Genomic DNA, 21,399 nt, shown 5'->3' on the forward strand with positions numbered 1-21,399 from the left:
TTAATGTTGTGAATTTTTAACTTTTTGTATGTACTCATTAAATTAAGAAATCAAACGAAAGAGACAAACTTATGCCAGTGTCATATATGTGTCCTATGCAAAAATATAGGGCCATTGTTGTAGACTTGTGAGAATGTGCGTGTGTTTCCATCTGTTTGTGCGTACTGAAACCCATGTGCGCGTATTCAGATCTCTGTGTGTTTATTCTGATCCGTGTGGTTCACGCATAGTCAGATTTTTACATATAAAAAAATATAATAAATATATAAATATATATATATATTAATATATATTAATGAAAACCAGTTATATATTATAGATAGAGTGAGGGGGAGAAAGAGAACGACAGCCCCATACGAAAATAAACCTAGGTTATGTTTTTCCGATAATAGAGAAGGCAACAGTTGCGTTTGGGTGGCCGCTAACATATCAGAAAAAACGGAAGCGATCGCATGTTCGCCAGGTAACAGCATGAGATGATAAACTGTCCCATTAAAGTCTGCTGTTAGCTCGAAGAAAAAGCGTTTGTTAGAGTTGTTACGGCAAAATATGGACCACAGTAACGATTGTGCTTAATTTGGGTGCTAAGATTTAAAATACAAGATCTTAAATCTAGGTAATGTTAGCGCTGCTGCTAAAAGCAGTAGGCTAGTCATTAAGACCGCTAACAGCAGTAGGTTAGCTGCTGTCAGAATACCAAAGCAGACTTGTAGTACATCGCCATCACATTTTAATCTTTTTCTTCAGGCTCCGCACACGAGAAAGAACATGGAGGAGATAAAGACCGAGTCCGTGGATTTTGTAAAGGAATTTCAAGAATACCTGACCCAACAAACCCAGCATGTCAACATGATTTCAGGCTCCGTGTGTGGTGAAAAAGAGACAGCGGAGTCGTTTCAAGCCGGTGAGAAGAAAGCACACTGATATACAAACAACTGATTTACGTGTTCACTAAGAAAAATCATATGTTGAAGTCATGCTGTGTTTGTTTGTAGTTGCCCCAAGGTGCGAGCAAAATGGTCTGGACCCCCCGTCTGTGGAGGTGAGACTGTCTGTGGAGGATGGGTCAGATGTGCAGATGGATGGCCTGGAGAGGACCTGCGATGGAAAGTATAAGTGCAGCTACTGCAGCTATGCAAACAAGGGCATGGCTCGCTTAATAGAGCATATCCGCATCCACACAGGTCAGAGTTCCCACCATGTAAATATCCCCGATACACAGCTGATAAAGTGAAATACTGAAAAGCTTCACCTTGTCTAAACCTTGTCTAATAGACACTTCTTTACCTCTGTGCAAACCATCACAGTAAAATATGCTGGTTAATATCAGAGTAATAACTGCAGTTATTTCCTTGCCCAGGAGAAAAGCCTCACCGCTGTCAGGTGTGCCCATTTGCATCTGCATACGAGCGTCACTTGGAAGCCCACATGCGCTCACACACAGGAGAGAAGCCCTACAAGTGTGACCTCTGCGCCTTCCGATGCAGTGACCGCAGCAACCTGTCACACCATCGGCGACGCCGCCACAAGCTTTTGCCCACCAGGGTGGCACGCTCTCCTTTCTCCAACAAGAGAATGCTGAGCGCTTTGCAGAAGAGGACAGCCTCGCTGGGGTTCGGGCGGCGCCTCCTGATCAATCTCAACCCGGCCTCCGTGGTGATGCCAAAATCGGATTTTCTGACTGACTTGTCTCACAAAATCCATCATTTAAACAGCAGCGAGTATAAGAACGCTCCCAGGGTGGATGAGAAGGAAAGTCGCAACAGGAGTGCTAATGGTTTGACTTTTAAAAACCCACTCGACCAGGTGTCTATACTAGCCGGTCAGTTGGCTGAGCTCCACCCTGAGTCTCAGACTCCCGTGTCCCCAGACAGGGAGTCAATAAAAGATGAGAAGCCCATCCTAATACATAATGTCTCCAGTGAACAGGTTGCAATGTGCTCAAATGGAGTGCAGATATCATCACTTAAAAAAGAATCTCCCACCTCACCCCATGAGAACTGTAGTCCTGCTCTGAGCCTTGGCTTTGAAAACAACATGGACGCTCTGACTGCGTGTGTTAGCAACAGCCAGTCGGGCACACCCGCCCCTGCCCTGACTATACCGGACCAGCAGGTCGTGTATAAATGCCAACATTGTGATATTCACTTTTCTGACAATATCCTCTACACTATTCACATGGGCTGCCACGGCTATGAGCATCCATTCCAGTGCAACAGCTGTGGGCATAAATGCGCAGACAAATACGATTTTGCCTGCCATTTTGCCCGTGGCCAACATAAAAAGTGATTCCTGACAGCACAGACTTATATGGAGCCCTTGTTTTTGTTATATTGGTTATATTTAGCAACTGAACATAGTGAGACTATTTAACATTTCATGTTTTAAGTTGTTTTCTTTTTTTATTTTACACTTCTACATCTGCACTATACTGTTGCCTTACTGCTTTTCTACCTTGATCCCAACTTTGGGCTTCTCATATTAGTTGTGAACATACGAAACCACAAATGACACTTTACAACACATCATAGTTTGTTGTGAGAGTTAGTTAATGCCTTGTGATATCTGTACTCCTTTGCTCATGCAACTTATTGGGTTTGGCATTAGACTGTGATGGGATTTGCAGTGTTTCATCGCTTTGGAGTGAGTCATTAGGATTTCATTCAGCCTGTTGAGTAATCACATTTATAAAGGCAGCTATATACACTGATCAGCCAGAACATTGAAACCACTGACAGGCAAAATGAATAACTGTGATTATCTAGTTACAGTGCAATGAAATGGGCTTCTGTGGCCCGTCTACTAACTGGAAGGTTGGTTGGTTGATCTCCAAAGTATCCTTGGGTAAGCTACTGAACCCTCAAACTGCCCCCAAAGTATTAATTGGAGTGTATGTGAAGAATGTTACAAAGTGCTGTGTGAATGTGTGGTGTGATTGGGTGAATGAAGTCTTGCAGCTATACAAGTACCAGTTCATTTGCCAGTGTTCAGATGGGAAGATTTTGCATGTGGCACAATGTGTGGCACTCACGTGGCACACACTAGCACACCCAGAACAAGCCCCACAGTGCATCACCCTGCTGCCAACATCCCAAAGGTGCTGTGTCCACACCGTGAATGCTTAGATCTGTTTTCCAACAGGAAGGTGGGGCCCAATTCAATATTATGAGGGTGGTTTTAATGTTGTGGCCGTTGGGTGTGGGGCTTTTTTAAAACGAAAATACAACACCAAAACAGTATTAAGCACCAAACATTTCAAGCTCAACCAGCTTTGTATTCACAGTGGAGCCATTCTCACCACCATTTGTAAATTGCTTGTATGCCTAATAATTATACACCAAAGTCTCAATCATGGTTAAATTAGCCAAACACATTCCTCAGTGGAGTTGTAGTTCTAATATTTATTTATATGTAACCTCAGAGACTACAATTAGTAGTTTTTTTTCTTTTTACAGTTGTGTTACATTCCTTTTAAAAAATTTATATTTATATACTGTCTCAAGTAACTTTGTGTACATACAACTTTAAAATTAATTGTAGCCACTTACTGTCTGTATATTAGCCAATGCTGAGCCATATTAAAGATCCCATATAACCTGGGGTGGTTTATGACGCCAGCTGTCTGCCATCTATAATCCAGTTTTGAGTTCCCTTCCCAGACGCTGCAACGCCCATTCACATCCTGGGCTATCTGACCTCAGGAAATCACATGATAGGGTGGGGCTAGGTTTCACAATGAGCTCACCTGAAACCATGGCTGATTGTGACCTACACCCGTTTGATTAGGTAGAGGATCAATAGAGGGTCCATTGTCCCTTTTGGAGGGACATTCCCACAGGGCTTAAAATCTGGGACTCTCCACCATTTTAACCCTAGAACTGAAGAAGCTTCTCGGATGAGAGGTGCAACGTCTTCAAGAAACTTAAAGAAGTCCAGACGCTTTTCTTTCTAAGCTCTATAGATCCCATATAACCCTCATTATATTACATGTAATGTGAACTAATGTTAGTGGCTTTTCGTTTGTGCAAATCTTGGATACATTAACTTGTTTGTACATGATAATGTTAGTATGGGCAGAAAATGTCAGAAAATGTAATAATGATACTCTTAATTATGCCACTGTACCATATCAGGAGAGAAGTCACGTAGAAATCTGAAATCAGTTGAGGAGAATTTATTTTAAAAAATAAACATTTCATTCATAGTTGTAATTATTACATTACAACCATTTACGAGTGTTTAACTTAGTAGTGGAAAAATAATTTTAAAAAAGCGCATTTTTAAATTATTACATTTAATAAAATACAGTACATTGGCTATTCAGTCAAGTTTATTTGTCATTCATGATTCTAGACAAGATTTCTTTCAAGTCATCATTAAAAATTTCAGCTGCTCTCTTCGCTGCATGCTCCACGTTGATTTCTTCTTCTTGGATAAATGGCACTTCATGGAGGAAATGTTTCCGCAGGTTATGAAGAAACGTTGCTTTGGATTCACTCAGCTGAGCAGCCAAAGACCTCATGCGTTCAGGAGGTACTTTGTTCTCTAAAATTAGGGAAAGACGAGTTGATCATTTAGCTAGGCTTCAAGTGGCAGCATGCTCTGTTAAACTTGAAATAATAAATATTATCCAAAGCTGACCTCTGGCAGTCTTCATGGCTTCAGAGATGAGGCGTCGACAGGCCTGGTCAGCCTGGTGGACAACACTATTGGCACATTTCAGACGATCAGCATCCTGCAAAATAGATGATGATATATGTGCAGGTGCATGTCTTAAGCCAATACCAATGTATATATGAAAACAGCAACATAGATAAAAAAGAATTCAGTTATGCATGATGGTATTTCTCTGGCTTCTTGTATTTCCACTACTAATGATGCATTCTTATCTCAGTGCAAAACTGTCCTTTTAATATATTTCTAATTTTCCACTTATAATATGTAGTATTAAGGGACCTGTTATTACTATGTAGCATCAAGACAAGACCTGCTAGTACTGTTGTTTATGATCGTGAGTGAGTATTTTTTTTTAAACAGTATGTGTTAATAATGAATCATTGTTATTATTATTGCATGTTGATGATGGTAATAATTGTTATATCTTAACCCCTCCCCTTCATTTTTTTCCTTCTCTGTCTCCTTTCCCATCCCTCATCCATCCCCTTAATGGTAGCTTGGTGTAATGATATTCCAATATAGCTGACGGTTAAAACTTTCAGAGTTGCATGGAAGAGGCTCTGGATCACTTTCTTTACCACTGAGATAGACAAAAATCTATTTTACTCAACTGACAACCCACTTATAAACAGTCTCACTCCTTAGGGTCTGTGGGCTGTTTTAAAGGGGGGGTCATGCTTGAGGTCGGCCCCCTCTGATTAGGTACTGTTGATTTGAGGACTCTTGACGATGCGTTATTTCATGTTAAACCTTTAGAAATGATAGAAATGATCTGCTTCTGTAGCTACATCACTAGCATGTGTCTCAAGTTTACTCTACAGTGACGCACCTTTTGTTCTTTGTTGTCTTCTCCCAGGCTTAGTGGGTTATTTAGTGCAGAGGAGATCAACTCCATCACCCTCTGGCTGAGGATAAGCCACATAGGAGAGCACAGAGGCAACAAATTAAAGCCTGACTTATGAATTGACTTTGGTAATTAATCTTTATGGGTGCTCTTTCTGCTGCCTTACATGTCAGATTTGGACACAGTTCCTGTGCTGTTAAGTGTAATGCTGTTAACCTCCCATGAGTTCTTCTGAGGATTCGGAGACTCCAACCGCTTCACCATCTCCAGTATCACCTCAGTGGGAACGGGCTGAGACCTGCTCTGGTTTCTGCTGATGCATGATTCTAAATCACACTGTAGGTAGACCTGGCAGAAACCCAGCGAATCTGCAACATCAGAAGACGTTAACCTAATATTTGGAGAGCCGCATACGTTAAGTGGGGCATTCAGTTGATAAGAGGGGTCTTACACTTCCTTGCAAGCTGACAAACTTCATATCTCATACTTGGATAGTAGAAGTTGTCGTCCAGTAGGAAGACGAGAGGTGGCTTCAGACCTTTAGGCCCCATCAGACCTTGAGCGCACTGTTCCCAGGCAGCAACACTGATCCCAGAGCTGCATAGCGCCTCTGGCAGTATTTCTGACTTCTGCAAGAACTGCTCAATACAGTACAACACAGCTTGTCTGTGTGACTTCCATTCAGTGTGCTAGAGAGGAGAATCAGTTATAAAATTAGTAGGACATACTCAAGCTACTTATGATGTATGGAGACAATATGGATTTTAAAATAAATCTGCTGCAGAATAAAAGTACTTTGAATAATTAATACAGTCACATATCGTGTAGCAGAAGGTAACATTACAGGGAAATTAAGAAGCTTGTTGTTTATGTTGGCTCAAGACTTACAGCAGGTTGTTTACTAATGTTGGGTCAATCCCCAGCTCCTGGACTGTATATGATGAAGTGTCCTTGGACAAAATACTTATCCTCAAATATCCTATGATGCAAGTGCTAAAATTTACCATGGCCTATCTGATGTTTTATCTATGTCAATGTTTTACCCTTTCCTAAACTGGGAAAGGGTAAAACATTTGATGGAAAAGTGTAGTGAGAGTTACCTGAGTTAGCCAAAAAACAAACAAACCCCAAAACAAATCTAACCTCTTAATCTTCAAGCACTGAACACGCGATTTACTTACATGGATGGATAACTTGACCTAACTTAGTGCTGTCAAAGAGCTAAACTTTTTATTTTTATTTATTTATTTTATTTTTTTACCTTTTCTGTTAATTAGCACCAAACTATTTGTTATTTAATGTAAAGCTGTACTATTTTGATTGCGTTCTCTAATAGTCATAATGCCCTACTATAGCTGATATTACGCAGGATGGTTGGTTCACATTACATTTGAGATGTAAGAAATGTCCTTACCATTTCTTGCAGGTTAACACCATCCTCGACCACTTTGGTTCGAAAAGCTTGCTCTGGGATCAGGTCATCGTATGGCACCACAGTGGCTCTCCATCCATGCTGTGCGGCGGTACTGAGAATCCGGCGGGCCAGGGTGGACTTCCCAGCAGCGGGTAGCCCGCAGAGGACACACAGACAGGCCGAAGCCCTGCTGACACTCACGGCCTCCTCAGTTGCCATGGGCTACGAAAGAGCAGCTTCACAACCTAGCTTCTACTACATTTGTACTCTGTTTGCAGCCATGTTGGATATTAACTTCCTCATATTCTTCCGCGTGTCATTTCCTACCGACGTCCTTCAAAATAAAAGCACATAATATTTTAAAAGGTTATTCCAAAAGAATTTAAAAAAAATTACTGTTGTAAACGACGTCTTGACCAACCTTGTGTTGTACAGTACTAAATAATATTGTAAATAAAGGAGCTACAGGATTGGAATATCCAAATAACTTTCAAATACAAAATACAACGACTAGTGACATAAAACAAATCGCAAATTGTTTTAATGACTTTTTTCTTGATGTTGGTCCTAGCTTGGCTAAAGAAATTGTAAAATCTGGGCACCCTCCTAAAACTATCAATGTAGCAAACTCAATGTTTATGAGGGGAGTAGATGAAGAGGAAATTATAGATGTAGTTACATCCTTTAACTCCAAGAAACCAAGTGACTGTGATGGCATTGACATGGACTTAATTAAAGATATTATTGGATGTATTGTGAAACCATTTACCTACATTTGTAATCTGTCATTACAAGTGGATTATTTTCTGATAAGATGAAAATCGCAAAGTTAGATCCAATGTATAAAGCTGGAGATAGCAAACTATTGGCCCATCTCTCTACTACTGCAGTTCTCTAAGATACTGGAAAAATATTTTACAATAGATTATATGACTTTATCACAAAAAAACAATGTATTATATGAACAGCAGTATGGATTTAGACCTAAAATGACCACAATGCATGCCTTAATGGAGTTTATAGATACAGTAACAACTGCTATTGAAAACAAAGAATATGCTGTCTGAGTTTTTTTTTTTAGATTTAAAGAAAGCATTTGATACAGTTCATTGCAACCTTTTACATAACAAACTACATATGGGGTCAGAGGGGTGGCATATCATGGGCTAACAGTTACCTTAAAAACCGTAAACAATTTACCCAAATAAATGCCATAAAGTCAGAATTGAAACCCGTTGTGTTCCAAAACTGATCCTTGTGGATCAGTTTTGGGGCTGCTGCTTTTCATATTGTACATTAATAAGATATGTGCAATTTCAACATCTTTGAAAATAATATTATACAATATAATACAAACTTACTGTGCTGTGGAAGTAACTTGGAACAACTTCTGAATGAACTAGAAAATGAATTAAATAATCTGAAGACCTGGTTTGACCATAATAAATTAACACTGAATCTGAGTAAAGCAAAATTCATAATATTTGAGAAACGCACATATTCGACTAATAGTAAACTGACAATAAATAACACTGAAGTAGACAGAGTATCTGAAATAAAATTCCTTGGTGTGATAATACATCACAAACTATCCTGGACATTACTTATATCAAAGGCAAAATATCGAAGTCTCTGGCAATTCTCTACGGTTAAGGTTAAGGATCTCATGAATCAAACATCATTATATACTTTGTATTGTTCTATCATACTGCCGTACATGGCATACTGTGTGGTCGTGTGGGGAAACAAGTACAAAACACACACCCATCCAATATACATTCTGCAGAAAAAGAGCAATAAGGATAATAAATAAAGCTACTTCAAGAGAACCTTCAAATCCACTTTTTATCAAATTAAATATTCTCAAATTTAAAGATTTGGTTGACCTCAGAACTGCACAAACAATGTACAAGGCAGCAAATAAATCTCTGCCCAACAACATTCAGAACTTGTTCCAAATAAGACCAAATACTAGTAGTAAGGACAAATATCACACCATTACAGTCAGAGGAGTTAGTGTGTGGAACACCTGTACAGATGAAATCAAGAAAAGTAAATCAGTACAAAAATTCACACATTAAGCAGGTGTTAAACACAGGGTGATTAGTTTATGTAAAAATGTAGTTTTTTGTTGTTTTGGTTTATGTGCTGAAAATGGTTTTATTTGTGTATGTTCAATGTGTTAGACTTGTACATAGTTAAACATATATGGATCAAATAATGTTGACTTCTGGAGATGGATTTGTTAGCAATGAAATTTGAAATAAGGGGGTAGGAACAGGAAAAGTGTAAACTTCATCCTACTCCTTTTCAAGCACACACATTATGTAGATATAGATATATACATGAAAACTTGATGATTCTTAAGTTTTGTTTTTTCTCTCTTGTTATTTCAATTATATTTGCATGTTCGAAATAATATTCTATCTATCATCTTTCAAAATATGTCAAAAATATCTATGATGTGATTAAATGATTTCGAGTCAGTTTTGAGTCACATTCCTGTCACAAGGTAGAAGCCTCAAGAAGTTGTTATTGGCAAAGCCACTTTTATATACCCTTTATTTAAAAAAACAACAACAAAAAAGTAAAAAAAAAAAAAAAGAGGCATAGTATTGAGGGCAACAAAAATTTCTAAATAAATAAATTGCAGTTCTATCAACATATCTTAAGTGGCCAAAATGGGCTGGATGTTGAAGCTTTTAGTTTTACATTTTATTTATTTTTTTGCCATTTTGACTCTCTATGATTCTACACACAGTGTTTCTGTTTCTATTCTTAGTGTAGAAATAATTTAAAAGCCACAAGAATTTTTTACTCAGTTACAATGAAACAATCAAAGTCCATTTTTGATACCCTTCATTATTACATTGCACACATTATAACAATTGCATTTAACTGCAAGAAACATCAATAATATTTATTTTTTTAAAAGCATGATGATGTAAAATATAAAACTCTTTTTGAATTTTATTTGCATGTATCCCCAAATAGTAAAAAGACCTAATAAAACAGTAATTTCAGTAAACATTTACCAGCCTCATCCAGCACCACATAATAACAGTCAATCTTACAAACAGCGTGCCTTTAATTATCACAGTATTTTAAAATAGTCTCTTCATACAGTTTTGATCTGTAGCAAATTCATAACTTCAGAAAATAATTTAAATGATACTGTATGAAAGCAATTAGCTTGGTAGCTGTTTCGGTTGGATTGGTCTGGGTACTCCAGGGCCTTGTACAGGAGGTGGTTGTTGAGGGGGGTCATGACTGTTTTCATCATCCCAGTAGTTCGTTTCTCCGTACCTGAAACTGACAGATTATGTTTAAAGTAAGTCAGAAACCAATCACACATGTTTGTTTGTGTACTGACAGCTTCAGTTTCCATTTATCTATGAGGAAAGTATGGATTTAGTTAAGTAAAAAAGTAAGTCCGTTCATACCCAGAAACTGGAGTTGCGGCAGCTGCTGGAAATGCAGGCTAGAATAAGAACAAGGCAAACACAACAATGAGCAACACTAAACACTAAACATCTAACTGAGTTACCTTTCCTCTTTAGGGATTTGGCATTTTCACTAGAAAATAAACAAACATTGCACTTCACGTCCTTCACACAAGAAAGTACACACTCTTTAAGTTTTAAGGTTTTAGACATATTGCATGATGTCAGCCAAAATGCAGAAACAGTGTGTGAAAAATGAACTACACCCTGTGATCCAACAGCATCTAAAACTACCTTAAACAGCAATAACTTCATGTAATCATTTTCTCTATAAGTCTCACATGACTGTGGACAATGATGTTTCTGTTAATTGAGCTTTGCATGCACAGCTCTCTTAAAGTCCTGCCACAGGTTTAAGTCTGGACTTTGACTGGGCTCCTTTCGTTTTCAGAATGTTACAAATTTGCTTTTGGTCAACTTTGCACAGCTAAGCTGTGCTGCCATGTTTTCATTTTAAAGAGAAGCGGCTTCCTTGACCAACCTTGTGTTTCTGTTTGTGCCGTCATGGAATTGTTGCCATTTCTCTGAGCATTGCATAGTCCGACCTTGGGATGAATTTGGGAAGACTAGCAGCTGTCTTGAATGTATTCCACTTGTGAATCTTTTTCACTGTAGAATGATGGCCTTCATATTGTGTGGCCTTCTAACCTTCCCAGATTAATAGACAGACCAATTAAGTTCATTTCTGATGTCTTTCCTGCTTTGCATTTTCACAATTTCTGTTCATTTGAGAATGACACAGTTTGTTCTTGTGCCTATCAGGTTGCATTTAAATCATTTTAGAACCTGTTAAGAACATCTGTAACATGCCCTAAGATGTAAAAGCCTTGGATGGACAGGGAGTGTACTTTCTTTTTACCATAACTATGAAGATAAGAGGATAAATATATTTACCCGGTTGGTGGGACGCTCAGGTGGAGGTATGGTTCTGGCACCCGTCTGAGCATTGCTGTTTGAGCCTGCATTTGTGTTTTTGGTCTGAGTCTTATGTAACCTGAAAAAGAAAAAAAAAATCAAAATGTACAACACCATATGAAAAACAAAACTATTAGTATGTACACTTAATTTGAGTTGAGGTTTACCTTTTGAGGCAAGGCTCTAAGGACTCTCTCCTAAAGACATAAAGGAGCACCAAAATGAGAAGAACCAGAAGAGGAACCACCAAGAGGAAGAAGATCAGCAGGCCGTTTCTGAGGGAGTAGTCTTATGCAAAAAAGAGATGTTTGTTCTTTATTAAGTTCAGATGTGAATTAGGAACAATAGTGAAAATTTAATTGCACCAGGAGGGAACTTTCTAAAAGTTCTGCTTTTTATAAGATGAAAATTAATAGTGAACTATCACATTGTTTTTGATCCAGCAGACATACCCTGCCATGTCGTTGGTGAATGAAAATTTTCCCATACAGATGATACAACAACAAATTCTACGGCAATAATGTCTCCCCTAATGAAGGGATAACAGATGACTGTATCTAATGATGAATTCAGATGGTCATATTGCCACACATGTGGTATTAGGGGACTTATTATAAGTCATAACCAGTGAATTAAAACGTACCTATTTGAGCAGGGCCGCTGTCTATGCTGCCACCCCACCCTGACCTGTCACAGTAGGGTGGGCCCCAGCCATTTTCACAGTGGCAGTGACCTAGGTTGTTACAAACCTGAAATAAACATTAAAGAGTAAATATCCAGCAGGTCCTGAGTGGCTGGAATCTGAGTAAAGAAAGACAAAAAAAAAAAGAAGAAACTTTACCCCTCGGCCATTACAGGTGGTTTTTGCATCACAGATCAAGTTGGGCAGGAGAGCAGAGGCATTCACACACTGAAAGTTCACACAGGTCTAAAAGAAAAGTAATGTTACTTACTGGTACATTTAGATTGAGTCATTAGCAGTTTTTCCTTATGATGTTGACAGTATTTTAGTAAAAAAAGTGATACCATATTTGCATTAGTTGTTACATTTCTTTACTTTGGCATTAAAATAGTTTGCTCACCTTTCCTGTAGCACAGGGGCTGCCAGGGTTAACATAGGCTGGGTCCAGCACATCTGTGCCAAGGTCGAAGTCTGCATTAACACAAGTCTTCCCAGCAACTATTTTAATACTGATTGTGGCACCGAGAGGAGGGTTAATCACATTCACGTTGGTGCACTGCACCTTTCCACACATGGAATTTCTGTGTAACAGAGTCAAATTAAGAAAAGGAATCACAGTTGCAAATGACTTAAACACTGGATGAAAAAAAAGGTAAATCTAATCTTTAACTGAAATGCTACAATTGTATCTTATCACTCAGTTACTTCCATCAGATAAAGTAATGCTACTTTTGTTTTCAAACACATTCACATATGCTTAATTGAATACATGCTGAATTTAGTGTACCAGCAAAGCTTCACATGCTCATGATGAGAGAGGAGATTCATGACATCATACTTATCAGCAATAGGTTGAAGTTAAAACCCAAGAACCACACTTTTATTTTATAAACAAGTATAATCTACACTTCTGGTTTCTCATGTTTTTAGTTCAATGAGTAAATATAATCTCACATTTAACATTTGGCAAGTAAAAGGAAACAAGTTTGTTCACAAATAATGTTGTTCCATAAGAAATCATGGCTAGAATTAAGTATCAAACCATAGTTAGGAAGGTGCTTATTTCAACCAAACATCTTTGAAAAGTGAACTCCAACAGGGGATCAAAAAATGGAAAATAAGACGACTTAGAAAGTGCCAAATTATAAGAGTAAAATTGTCCATGTTTTCATTAGATATCATTAGATATACAGTGGGGCAAAAAAGTATTTAGTCAGCCACCGATTGTGCAAGTTCCCCCACTTAAAATGATGACAGAGGTCAGTAATTTGCACCAGAGGTACACTTCAACTGTGAGAGACAGAATGTGAAAAAAAAATCCATGAATTCACATGGTAGGATTTGTAAAGAATTTATTCGTAAATCAGGGTGGAAAATAAGTATTTGGTCAATAACAAAAATACAACTCAATACTTTGTAACATAACCTTTGTTGGCAATAACAGAGGTCAAACGTTTACTATAGGTCTTTACCAGGTTTGCACACACAGTAGCTGGTATTTTGGCCCATTCCTCCATGCAGATCTTCTCAAGAGCAGTGATGTTTTGGGGCTGTCGCCGAGCAACACGGACTTTCAACTCCCGCCACAGATTTTCTATGGGGTTGAGGTCTGGAGACTGGCTAGGCCACTCCAGGACTTTCAAATGCTTCTTACGGAGCCACTCCTTTGTTGCCCGGGCGGTGTGTTTTGGATCATTGTCATGTTGGAAGACCCAGCCTCGTTTCATCTTCAAAGTTCTCACTGATGGAAGGAGGTTTTGGCTCAAAATCTCACGATACTTGGCCCCATTCATTCTGTCCTTAACACGGATCAGTCGTCCTGTCCCCTTGGCAGAAAAACAGCCCCATAGCATGATGTTTCCACCCCCATGCTTCACAGTAGGTATGGTGTTCTTGGGATGCAACTCAGTATTCTTCTTCCTCCAAACACGACGAGTTGAGTTTATACCAAAAAGTTCTACTTTGGTTTCATCTGACCACATGACATTCTCCCAATCCTCTGCTGTATCATCCATGTGCTCTCTGGCAAACTTCAGACGGGCCTGGACATGCACTGGCTTCAGCAGCGGAACACGTCTGGCACTGCGGGATTTGATTCCCTGCCGTTGTAGTGTGTTACTGATGGTGACCTTTGTTACTTTGGTCCCAGCTCTCTGCAGGTCATTCACCAGGTCCCCCCGTGTGGTTCTGGGATCTTTGCTCACCGTTCTCATGATCATTTTGACCCCACGGGATGAGATCTTGCGTGGAGCCCCAGATCGAGGGAGATTATCAGTGGTCTTGTATGTCTTCCATTTTCTGATGATTGCTCCCACAGTTGATTTTTTCACACCAAGCTGCTTGCCTATTGTAGATTCACTCTTCCCAGTCTGGTGCAGGTCTACAATTCTTTTCCTGGTGTCCTTCGAAAGCTCTTTGGTCTTGGCCATGGCGGAGTTTGGAGTCTGACTGGTTGAGGCTGTGGACAGGTGTCTTTTATACAGATGATGAGGTCAAACAGGTGCCATTCATACAGGTAACGAGTGGGGGACAGAAAAGCTTCTTACAGAAGACGTTACAGGTCTGTGAGAGCCAGGGATTTTCCTTGTTTGAGGTGACCAAATACTTATTTTCCACCCTGATTTACGAATAAATTCTTTACAAATCCTACCATGTGAATTCATGGATTTTTTTTTCACATTCTGTCTCTCACAGTTGAAGTGTACCTCTGGTGCAAATTACTGACCTCTGTCATCATTTTAAGTGGGGGAACTTGCACAATCGGTGGCTGACTAAATACTTTTTTGCCCCACTGTAGCTATACATCATTGTACAAAAAGAGCAAAGTCTGAGGGGATGGGATTAAGATGGGAATTCTTCTCAGATTTGACCGACTTTATAAAACAAAGTCGATGTTCAACATGACTAGCGCAGTACTTTTTCAACACATGTTATCTAAAATCCTTAAATTCATGAGATGATGAATTAATGACATCATTAGAGAGTACTTACGCTACAGTACATTTGATGTAGTCTCCTTTGCTGCTCCTTCCACAGTTACCAAACCGATCTCCCTGAATATTTGCATCTTGGAAACAAATATCTGCTGCTTTTATTGCATTATCTGCCAAAAAGAGAAATATAATCCCGAAAAAAGAATAAGAAATTCTGAAAAGTCTTGCCTACTGATCGTAACCACATTACTGAAAACTAAAAGCATGAAAAAAGTAATGAATTATTATTAGATGTACCTGGTGCAAACAGATGTCCGCACTGATAATCATATGTCTGGCAGCGTCCTTCATAGCAATACGCAGCATTGTTTTGACAGGGCAGACCATCCATGAGATAAAAGTCATTCGGACAGGATTCATTTCTTCCATTACAATATTCAGGAAGATCACAGGTATTGACAGAATCTCTGCATGGCGTTCCTGCAACTTTGAGCTAAAAAACAGAAGAGAGAAAAAAGTTAACTCATCCACATTTCCAAATGTTTTTTCTTGGTGCAAAAAGCACAAAAATCAACCATAAAGCTAAATCCAACACATTTCAGACCTGACAGTTTTCACAACATGCTCCGTGAGCGCATGCAGATCCGTGGGTAAATGTACATGTGGCAGCATTGCAGCACTTATTCGTACATTCCTGTATGAAACAGATGAAAGAAAAGACACTTATTAATTATTTAAACAAAAGATACAAAAGTTCAACACCACCAGAGCATTTTCACTCTCAGGTTGCAATTCTTTGCACATTGTATTTAATTTGTAAATGTCTGTTTTCATATTTAGACATCCTGATACAATATGATATCTAATATTCCCTCTTAAGACTTGATGCAATTTAACAGATGGTACTATTAATTCAAATTTATAAGGCATGTAAGAAAAACCTTTACATGATTACCTATTGTTAATGCTTGTTATTAAGTATTATTTCCAGTGTGTTTGACTTTACAGTACTAAGCAAAAGACTTAAGCCACCCCTTATTTCATTATAGTTTGCAAGGAAACTGGAAAATAATTGCAGTGATTTATTGAAATTTGTAAACACACATGGAAATACAGTGGGGTTTTTTGGGTTTTTTTTTCATTTGCTGCAAATAGACTTTCAGGTCGGTCACTTCTCCCCTCCCCCCCCCCCCATCTGTCCAGTTTCCTCAAAAATTTGCACACCATCCCAAACATGCCATGTTTTTGGCTAATGGCTCTTTGGCAATCACCTTGATGGTGCAAAAATACAATTTATGATTGTTAAATTACACTATTTTTGGTATTTCCTGAATATTCAAAAAATTTAAGTGAAGTAGCTTAAAAAAATATAATAATAAAATAATAATGAAAGATATGACCTTTAGATGAACTCTTAGAAAGTCTGAAAAACTATTGCTCAATAAATAAATAAATAAATAAACAAACAATTACAAGAAAGTTCAGCTCCCTGGAAGCAAAATCTAAAGAAATGAGGGTTGGTTCAAGACTTCTGCACAGTACTATATTTGACAGTAGTACTCTACCTGTGGTTTGCCACAATCACACTGCTCCCCTTGTTCCAGTAGGCCATTGCCACACTCGGGATTGCTAATCACGTTTGATGCAGCGGGCTGATTTCTCAGACACAGGCCTCCTCCTCTTAAAATCAGTGCTTCAAAATCTGCTGCACTGCACTGGCTAAAATGTGTGGCACCACTGCAAAATAACAGGATAAATCATTTATAGAAATATACAGTTGGACAGGCCTCATATAGATGTTTTCACTATAGTGAAAGGTTTCTGTTGTCAAATTCTAAATATCTATACTGATCTAAAACCTTTATATATCTTTCAGCACTGATGGTGCCATTCCAGATGTTAAAGCTGCCATTTCCATAGGCACTAACGCTCCTCTTTAGTTCAGCGCCCAGGTTTCCGAAAAAGAATTTCAAATTTTGATTCGTGCAACCACAGAACCGTTTTTCACTTTGGTTCAGTTCATTTGAAATGAGCTAGTGACAGCGTTTCCAGATAACGTTCACATACAGCTTCCTCTTTGCATAATAGAGCTTTAACCTGCAGTTCACAGACAGTGATTGCTGAAAGTGTATCTGACCCATGCAATGACGGGAAGATCACAGGAATGCAATATTAATTTAAAGACTTCTCCAGATTGTCATAATCTTTGATTATATCATTTATTGTAGATGATATCTATGTAGATATCTATGATAAAACCTCTTCTCACCCATACTCTGGTATTTGTCTCCTTTTTTATGTTGCGGCTTTTGAGCCGGGTCGTAACACATATACAAAGTCTTTTTTTTTTACTGAGGAACATTATTCTGAAATTGCTTGACAATTTCTGGGCAGTTTTTTGAAGGCTGGTGAACCTCTACCCATTTTTACTTTTGAGAAATTCTGCCTCTCTTTTTGTACCCATATCATATAATATTATTGTCCTGTTGTCTCATTAGTTGCAAAATGTTTCTTCCTAGTATCACTTTTTCATCCTTTTGTGGCCCCCATCCCAACGTTTTTGAGTCGTGTTGCTGATACCATATTCTAAATACGCTAATACAAACTGTACACTTCCCAGTTCAAACGTTTGATACGTTTTCTATGTTTGATGTATGCATGATTGATTTATGACCTTTACTAGTGATTGGATTCATTGTTTCCTTAAATTTTACATATCGTCTCAAATTTTCAGAATTGGAATTGTAAGGAAGGTTAAAAAAAGACTTCTATGGAAAAAACTATAAATTAAACATTTTTTGAACATTAGTGAAAACTGTATTACCTGGCACCTCCTGACATGATGCAGCTTTTTCCATTACAGGCGCAGTTCGCAGCGTCATGATTCATGCCCAGGTTATGACCCATCTCATGAGCCACCACAGTGGAGACAAAAGCCAAATTGTTGCCGCTAAACTGTAAAAAACAAACACAGGACATTAAATGGTGACATTTTAACAGCATTTATGCCCAATTTGCAGCTCCAGAATTTGAAATGAGAGTTTAAATCAATGATACGATGAATCATTATACGTGTATAGCCAGAAAAAAAAAAATGTAAATGAACTTAAAAACATATATCAAATATATCTACAAAAAATATAATATTATATAGTACATAGATAGATATCTATTAATATTAGAAATCAATTTATTGATGTAATCACTTTCTCAACTACAATAGTAATAGCAATTGATACATGTTATACATTATGTTGTTGATAAGAAAAGCAGTTTACAAAAAGGCTTTGTAATAATACAAAGAAAGATGAATTGTCACGGTGGTGGAGTGCATTCAAGTATAACCTGTTTGACTAGAGTAGAACGTATTCAAAGCCTGCGAGAATAAGCTGCAGTTTTTATGAATAATGTATGATTGGTATCAGTTTCTGTGTGTCAGCTGGTGTTAGAAGTTAACAGAGATGAACTAACCACATTGATTCCTCCAGAACTTGAGGCAGAGCAGACTGTGCCCACAAAGGCCATACCTAATACACCTCCTGGATATGCCTCAGACTGACCACTAACAAATATGGAAAAAGGAATAAATGTGTCAGAGATCAGTTGATATTCTGATATTAAGCATTATTGATACAACATCTTGCTCAGAATAAATAAATAAACCAAAGGACAAAGACCACACGTTACTTACACAATGAGTTGTCCAATGTCATGCCTGATTTTGGGTATCAGAAAAGTCTTCCTCCACTGAACAAAATTTCCCAACACATTTCCTGCGCTGCCGTCCACACTAAAAGGATTACTATCCTTAAAAATCTCCAGGCCCACCAGGACAACTCGGATGTTCAGCTGCTTGTAGTACTACAACAAAGAGGAAAATAAAACATACCAGTGTTTTAGTACAGAATCTAGTTTAATTAGGCACGTTTTCTTTTACAAACTACTTAAAATCTCACCCCGTCTAGTAGATTAGCCATTTGCACCATCTCCTCTCTCACCGCTGTTGCATTGTTTTTCTTAAAAGTATACTGTCAACACAATTAACGTAACAACAATAAAATTAAATTGTATTTAATGGTGTTTATATTAACATGCTGCTCAATAGCTTTGGCACTATATTTTACAATATAAGCACTCCAGATTTTGTGGGAAAAGTTATTTTAAAAACTATTATATCCCTGGTGACACCAGGAGTAATATGTTCATTTACTGCACCAGTTTACAAAAGCCTAGTCATTATTTTCATCAGTGAGTTCATAGACACATATATATCTATCTACATATATATTTACACACTCACCCTGAGATTATCCACAACCAGCACCAACTCCACATAACTGGTCTGTGGTAAATTGCGTTTTCTCTGTTAAAGCAACAAAACCCCCCAATGATTTTCATGTTATATAACCTTTTAACACTGCAAATATATATTGAAGTAACAAATGAGCATTTAACCCGCAGCAGAGAAGTCAGGGATTGGCCAGGTTCAAAGGGTTCGTGGCTCAGCACTGAAGTAGCCTCAGTAACGACTCCACAGGTGATGGGCTCGGTCTGAACGTCCTCCAAAAGGTAGAGAAGGTGGTCATTGGTGGTGGACTGTGGCACAGGCTCCAGGCCAAAGGCCTTATTTTCAAAGAAGATCACACCCCTACAGAAAAGCATTCCAGACATTCTAAGTGACAAATGCTCTAATTCTATTCAGAGGCTTGGCATAGCAATCCTGTAGCAGGTACTATGAGCTCAGGAAACTTAGATACTATTCCTGAAAAAGCTTAAAGCAAATCATTGGCACTTATCGAGAACATTTCCCAAAAACCAGAATAACTGGAAACTAATTTGAATTGTTTTAAATAGGGATGGTCAAACCTGAGACCAGAGCACGTGCTCAGCGCTACCATTGAATCCTTATAGCCTTCCACCTCCCCGTGGTAATAACAATGTACCTGAAAAAAAAAAAAAATGAAAACAGGTTTTGGAGTTAATGCTCAAGACCAGCCTTATAACTTAAGGTGTGTTTCAACGTACTTGTTGTTTCGGATATGATGTGTCGTAGTTCCCGGCAGCGTCACGTGAATATTGAACAAAATTTGGGTGTAAGAAGTCTCTGAAAAGAAAAGATGTACATATATATATATATATATATATATATATATATTTGTCTGCAGCATTAATATAAGCTTATAATGTCACTACAACCAAATTCACATACCTGTTCTTTCTTAGATGAAGGACATGCTTTTGGTTGTTTATGTTGACTGCATATGACACTGTCTCATCTCCATATTTCTTAATATGTAAAGAGCATTTAAAAAAAAAGTTCATATTAAACCATCAGCTGAAAAGATAATTCAGTCAGGTATCAGGTACTCACATCTTTTAAATGATGTTGTCTGTTGATGCTCCTAGACCCTCTATGAATCACTTGAGGATTTACAATGGAATACTTGGAAAGCTTTGATGTAAACCCCTGGAAAGCATCTGGAATGTAAATTCAACAAAATACTATAAAAATAGAGAAGTCACTCCATGATTACATAATGCTAGGTTTCAGGAAAAGAGACATTTCAGAATACACCCAAATTAAAATGGAGAGCAACATTTAAGCTTATTTCGCTGTACTTTCAGGAGCTAAATATGTCCTGATTAACCACTCACAGCTTTTTTTCTGGACTCTTCCCTCCCTTTTTTTAAGAATGAAAAATTCCAAGTTTTCGTTGTATGTCCTTTAACATCGACAGCCTACGCATTTAGCCAAGCTCAGAGGAGTCTTACCTTTGTTATCGATCCCAGAAATAAAGGAAAAAACAAAAACAGTTATTAGGATGTGATTTTTGATGATCATTTTTGAAGTCTGTAGATTGCGTCCCCGTTAGGCCCACAGAGTGCCTGCGTTGTGTCTTTGCTTCCTGCTCCTTGTCAGGTGGCTAACGATGGGTGTGGCTTTGGACAGGTGAGCGCCTTAGAAAACCAGACTTTGTTGCTGTGACCATTCAAAGCGATTTGTCAGAGGATTTTTATATGAGAAGTTTTAAGCGTTAAAGGTTATATTTCAGTCATACCTTACAACTTTGTCCCAAATAACTTTTCTACCAAGAGACGCCTCCGTTTATTTGTGTTGTTAATATAAAGATTGCAATCTTTTAACAATACTTGCTGAGTGGATATTTTCGGTATATATTACGTCACGGTTAAGATCTCGGAGGCTATTTGGAAGTCAGAAATTCGAGGAGCTTAAGGATAAACCAACTATAGCATATTAGTCTAGTGATGACATAGTATAGGCTACACACAGAAATTATCATTACGTTCTTTATTTAAACAGGTTGTATCACTGATATCAAGATTTATTTTCCCCAAGAAATACCTGTGTACAAAAGACATTTACAGTCTAAGTTCAAAAAGTAAGCAGACAAACACATGTGGTAAAGCAC

At 38.1% G+C, this 21,399-nt stretch overlaps 3 protein-coding genes across 5 annotated transcripts; 1 reads left to right on the forward strand and 2 right to left on the reverse strand.

The window, feature by feature from the left end:
* Nucleotides 1–387: 387 nt before the first annotated feature.
* On the forward strand, nt 388–3,600 carry LOC146512552 (zinc finger protein Pegasus-like). Of its 2 annotated transcripts, none has more exons than XM_085169773.1 (4): nt 388–463; nt 748–904; nt 996–1,184; nt 1,361–3,600. In XM_085169773.1, the coding sequence occupies exons 2-4, from the start codon at nt 769–771 to the stop codon at nt 2,287–2,289; spliced, it is 1,254 nt and encodes a 417-aa protein (XP_085025899.1). In that variant the 5' UTR covers nt 388–463; nt 748–768; the 3' UTR covers nt 2,290–3,600. The 2 variants fall into 2 exon arrangements, with proteins under 2 accessions (XP_085025899.1, XP_085025897.1); XM_085169771.1 differs by having other exon boundaries at nt 418–616.
* On the reverse strand, nt 3,219–7,261 carry pstk (phosphoseryl-tRNA kinase). 2 transcript variants are annotated; one of them, XM_085169775.1, is made up of 6 exons: nt 6,936–7,261; nt 6,009–6,210; nt 5,688–5,889; nt 5,507–5,582; nt 4,642–4,735; nt 3,219–4,545 (listed from the first exon to the last, which is right to left on the reverse strand). In XM_085169775.1, exons 1-6 carry the CDS (start codon nt 7,152–7,154, stop codon nt 4,331–4,333), a joined length of 1,008 nt encoding a protein of 335 aa, XP_085025901.1. In that variant the 5' UTR covers nt 7,155–7,261; the 3' UTR covers nt 3,219–4,330. The 2 variants fall into 2 exon arrangements, with proteins under 2 accessions (XP_085025901.1, XP_085025900.1); XM_085169774.1 differs by having other exon boundaries at nt 5,973–6,210; nt 6,936–7,259.
* A 2,249-nt stretch (nt 7,262–9,510) lies between these two features.
* adam9b (ADAM metallopeptidase domain 9b) lies at nt 9,511–20,947 on the reverse strand. Its single transcript, XM_085169765.1, has 22 exons — nt 20,741–20,947; nt 20,340–20,446; nt 20,178–20,254; nt 19,994–20,072; nt 19,835–19,911; nt 19,424–19,616; nt 19,269–19,331; nt 18,925–18,996; nt 18,660–18,829; nt 18,440–18,530; nt 17,793–17,923; nt 16,534–16,705; nt 15,573–15,662; nt 15,266–15,461; nt 15,027–15,138; nt 12,436–12,616; nt 12,195–12,281; nt 11,997–12,102; nt 11,521–11,641; nt 11,333–11,432; nt 10,379–10,416; nt 9,511–10,247 (listed from the first exon to the last, which is right to left on the reverse strand). The coding sequence occupies exons 1-22, from the start codon at nt 20,808–20,810 to the stop codon at nt 10,124–10,126; spliced, it is 2,457 nt and encodes an 818-aa protein (XP_085025891.1). The 5' UTR covers nt 20,811–20,947; the 3' UTR covers nt 9,511–10,123.
* Between the last annotated feature and the right edge of the window lie 452 nt (nt 20,948–21,399).

Source organism: Neolamprologus multifasciatus, chromosome 8, assembly GCF_963576455.1.
Source record: "Neolamprologus multifasciatus chromosome 8, fNeoMul1.2, whole genome shotgun sequence".
Classification (NCBI taxonomy): Eukaryota; Metazoa; Chordata; class Actinopteri; order Cichliformes; family Cichlidae; genus Neolamprologus; species Neolamprologus multifasciatus.

Coding starts and splice junctions, on each gene's coding strand:
- LOC146512552 (XM_085169773.1), top strand. CDS start 769: ATGGAGGAGATAAAGACCGAGTCCGTGGATTTTGTAAAGGAATTTCAA. Junction 905..995: donor AGCGGAGTCGTTTCAAGCCG/GTGAGAAGAAAG, acceptor GTTTGTTTGTAG/TTGCCCCAAGGTGCGAGCAA. Junction 1,185..1,360: donor GCATATCCGCATCCACACAG/GTCAGAGTTCCC, acceptor TTCCTTGCCCAG/GAGAAAAGCCTCACCGCTGT.
- pstk (XM_085169774.1), bottom strand. CDS start 7,154: ATGGCAACTGAGGAGGCCGTGAGTGTCAGCAGGGCTTCGGCCTGTCTG. Junction 5,890..5,972: donor TTGTCAGCTTGCAAGGAAGT/GTAAGACCCCTC, acceptor CTGATGTTGCAG/ATTCGCTGGGTTTCTGCCAG. Junction 5,583..5,687: donor ACTGTGTCCAAATCTGACAT/GTAAGGCAGCAG, acceptor GCTTATCCTCAG/CCAGAGGGTGATGGAGTTGA.
- adam9b (XM_085169765.1), bottom strand. CDS start 20,810: ATGATCATCAAAAATCACATCCTAATAACTGTTTTTGTTTTTTCCTTT. Junction 19,617..19,834: donor AGCACGTGCTCTGGTCTCAG/GTTTGACCATCC, acceptor GCTTTTCTGTAG/GGGTGTGATCTTCTTTGAAA. Junction 17,924..18,439: donor GTTCTGGAGGAATCAATGTG/GTTAGTTCATCT, acceptor TGTTTTTTACAG/TTTAGCGGCAACAATTTGGC.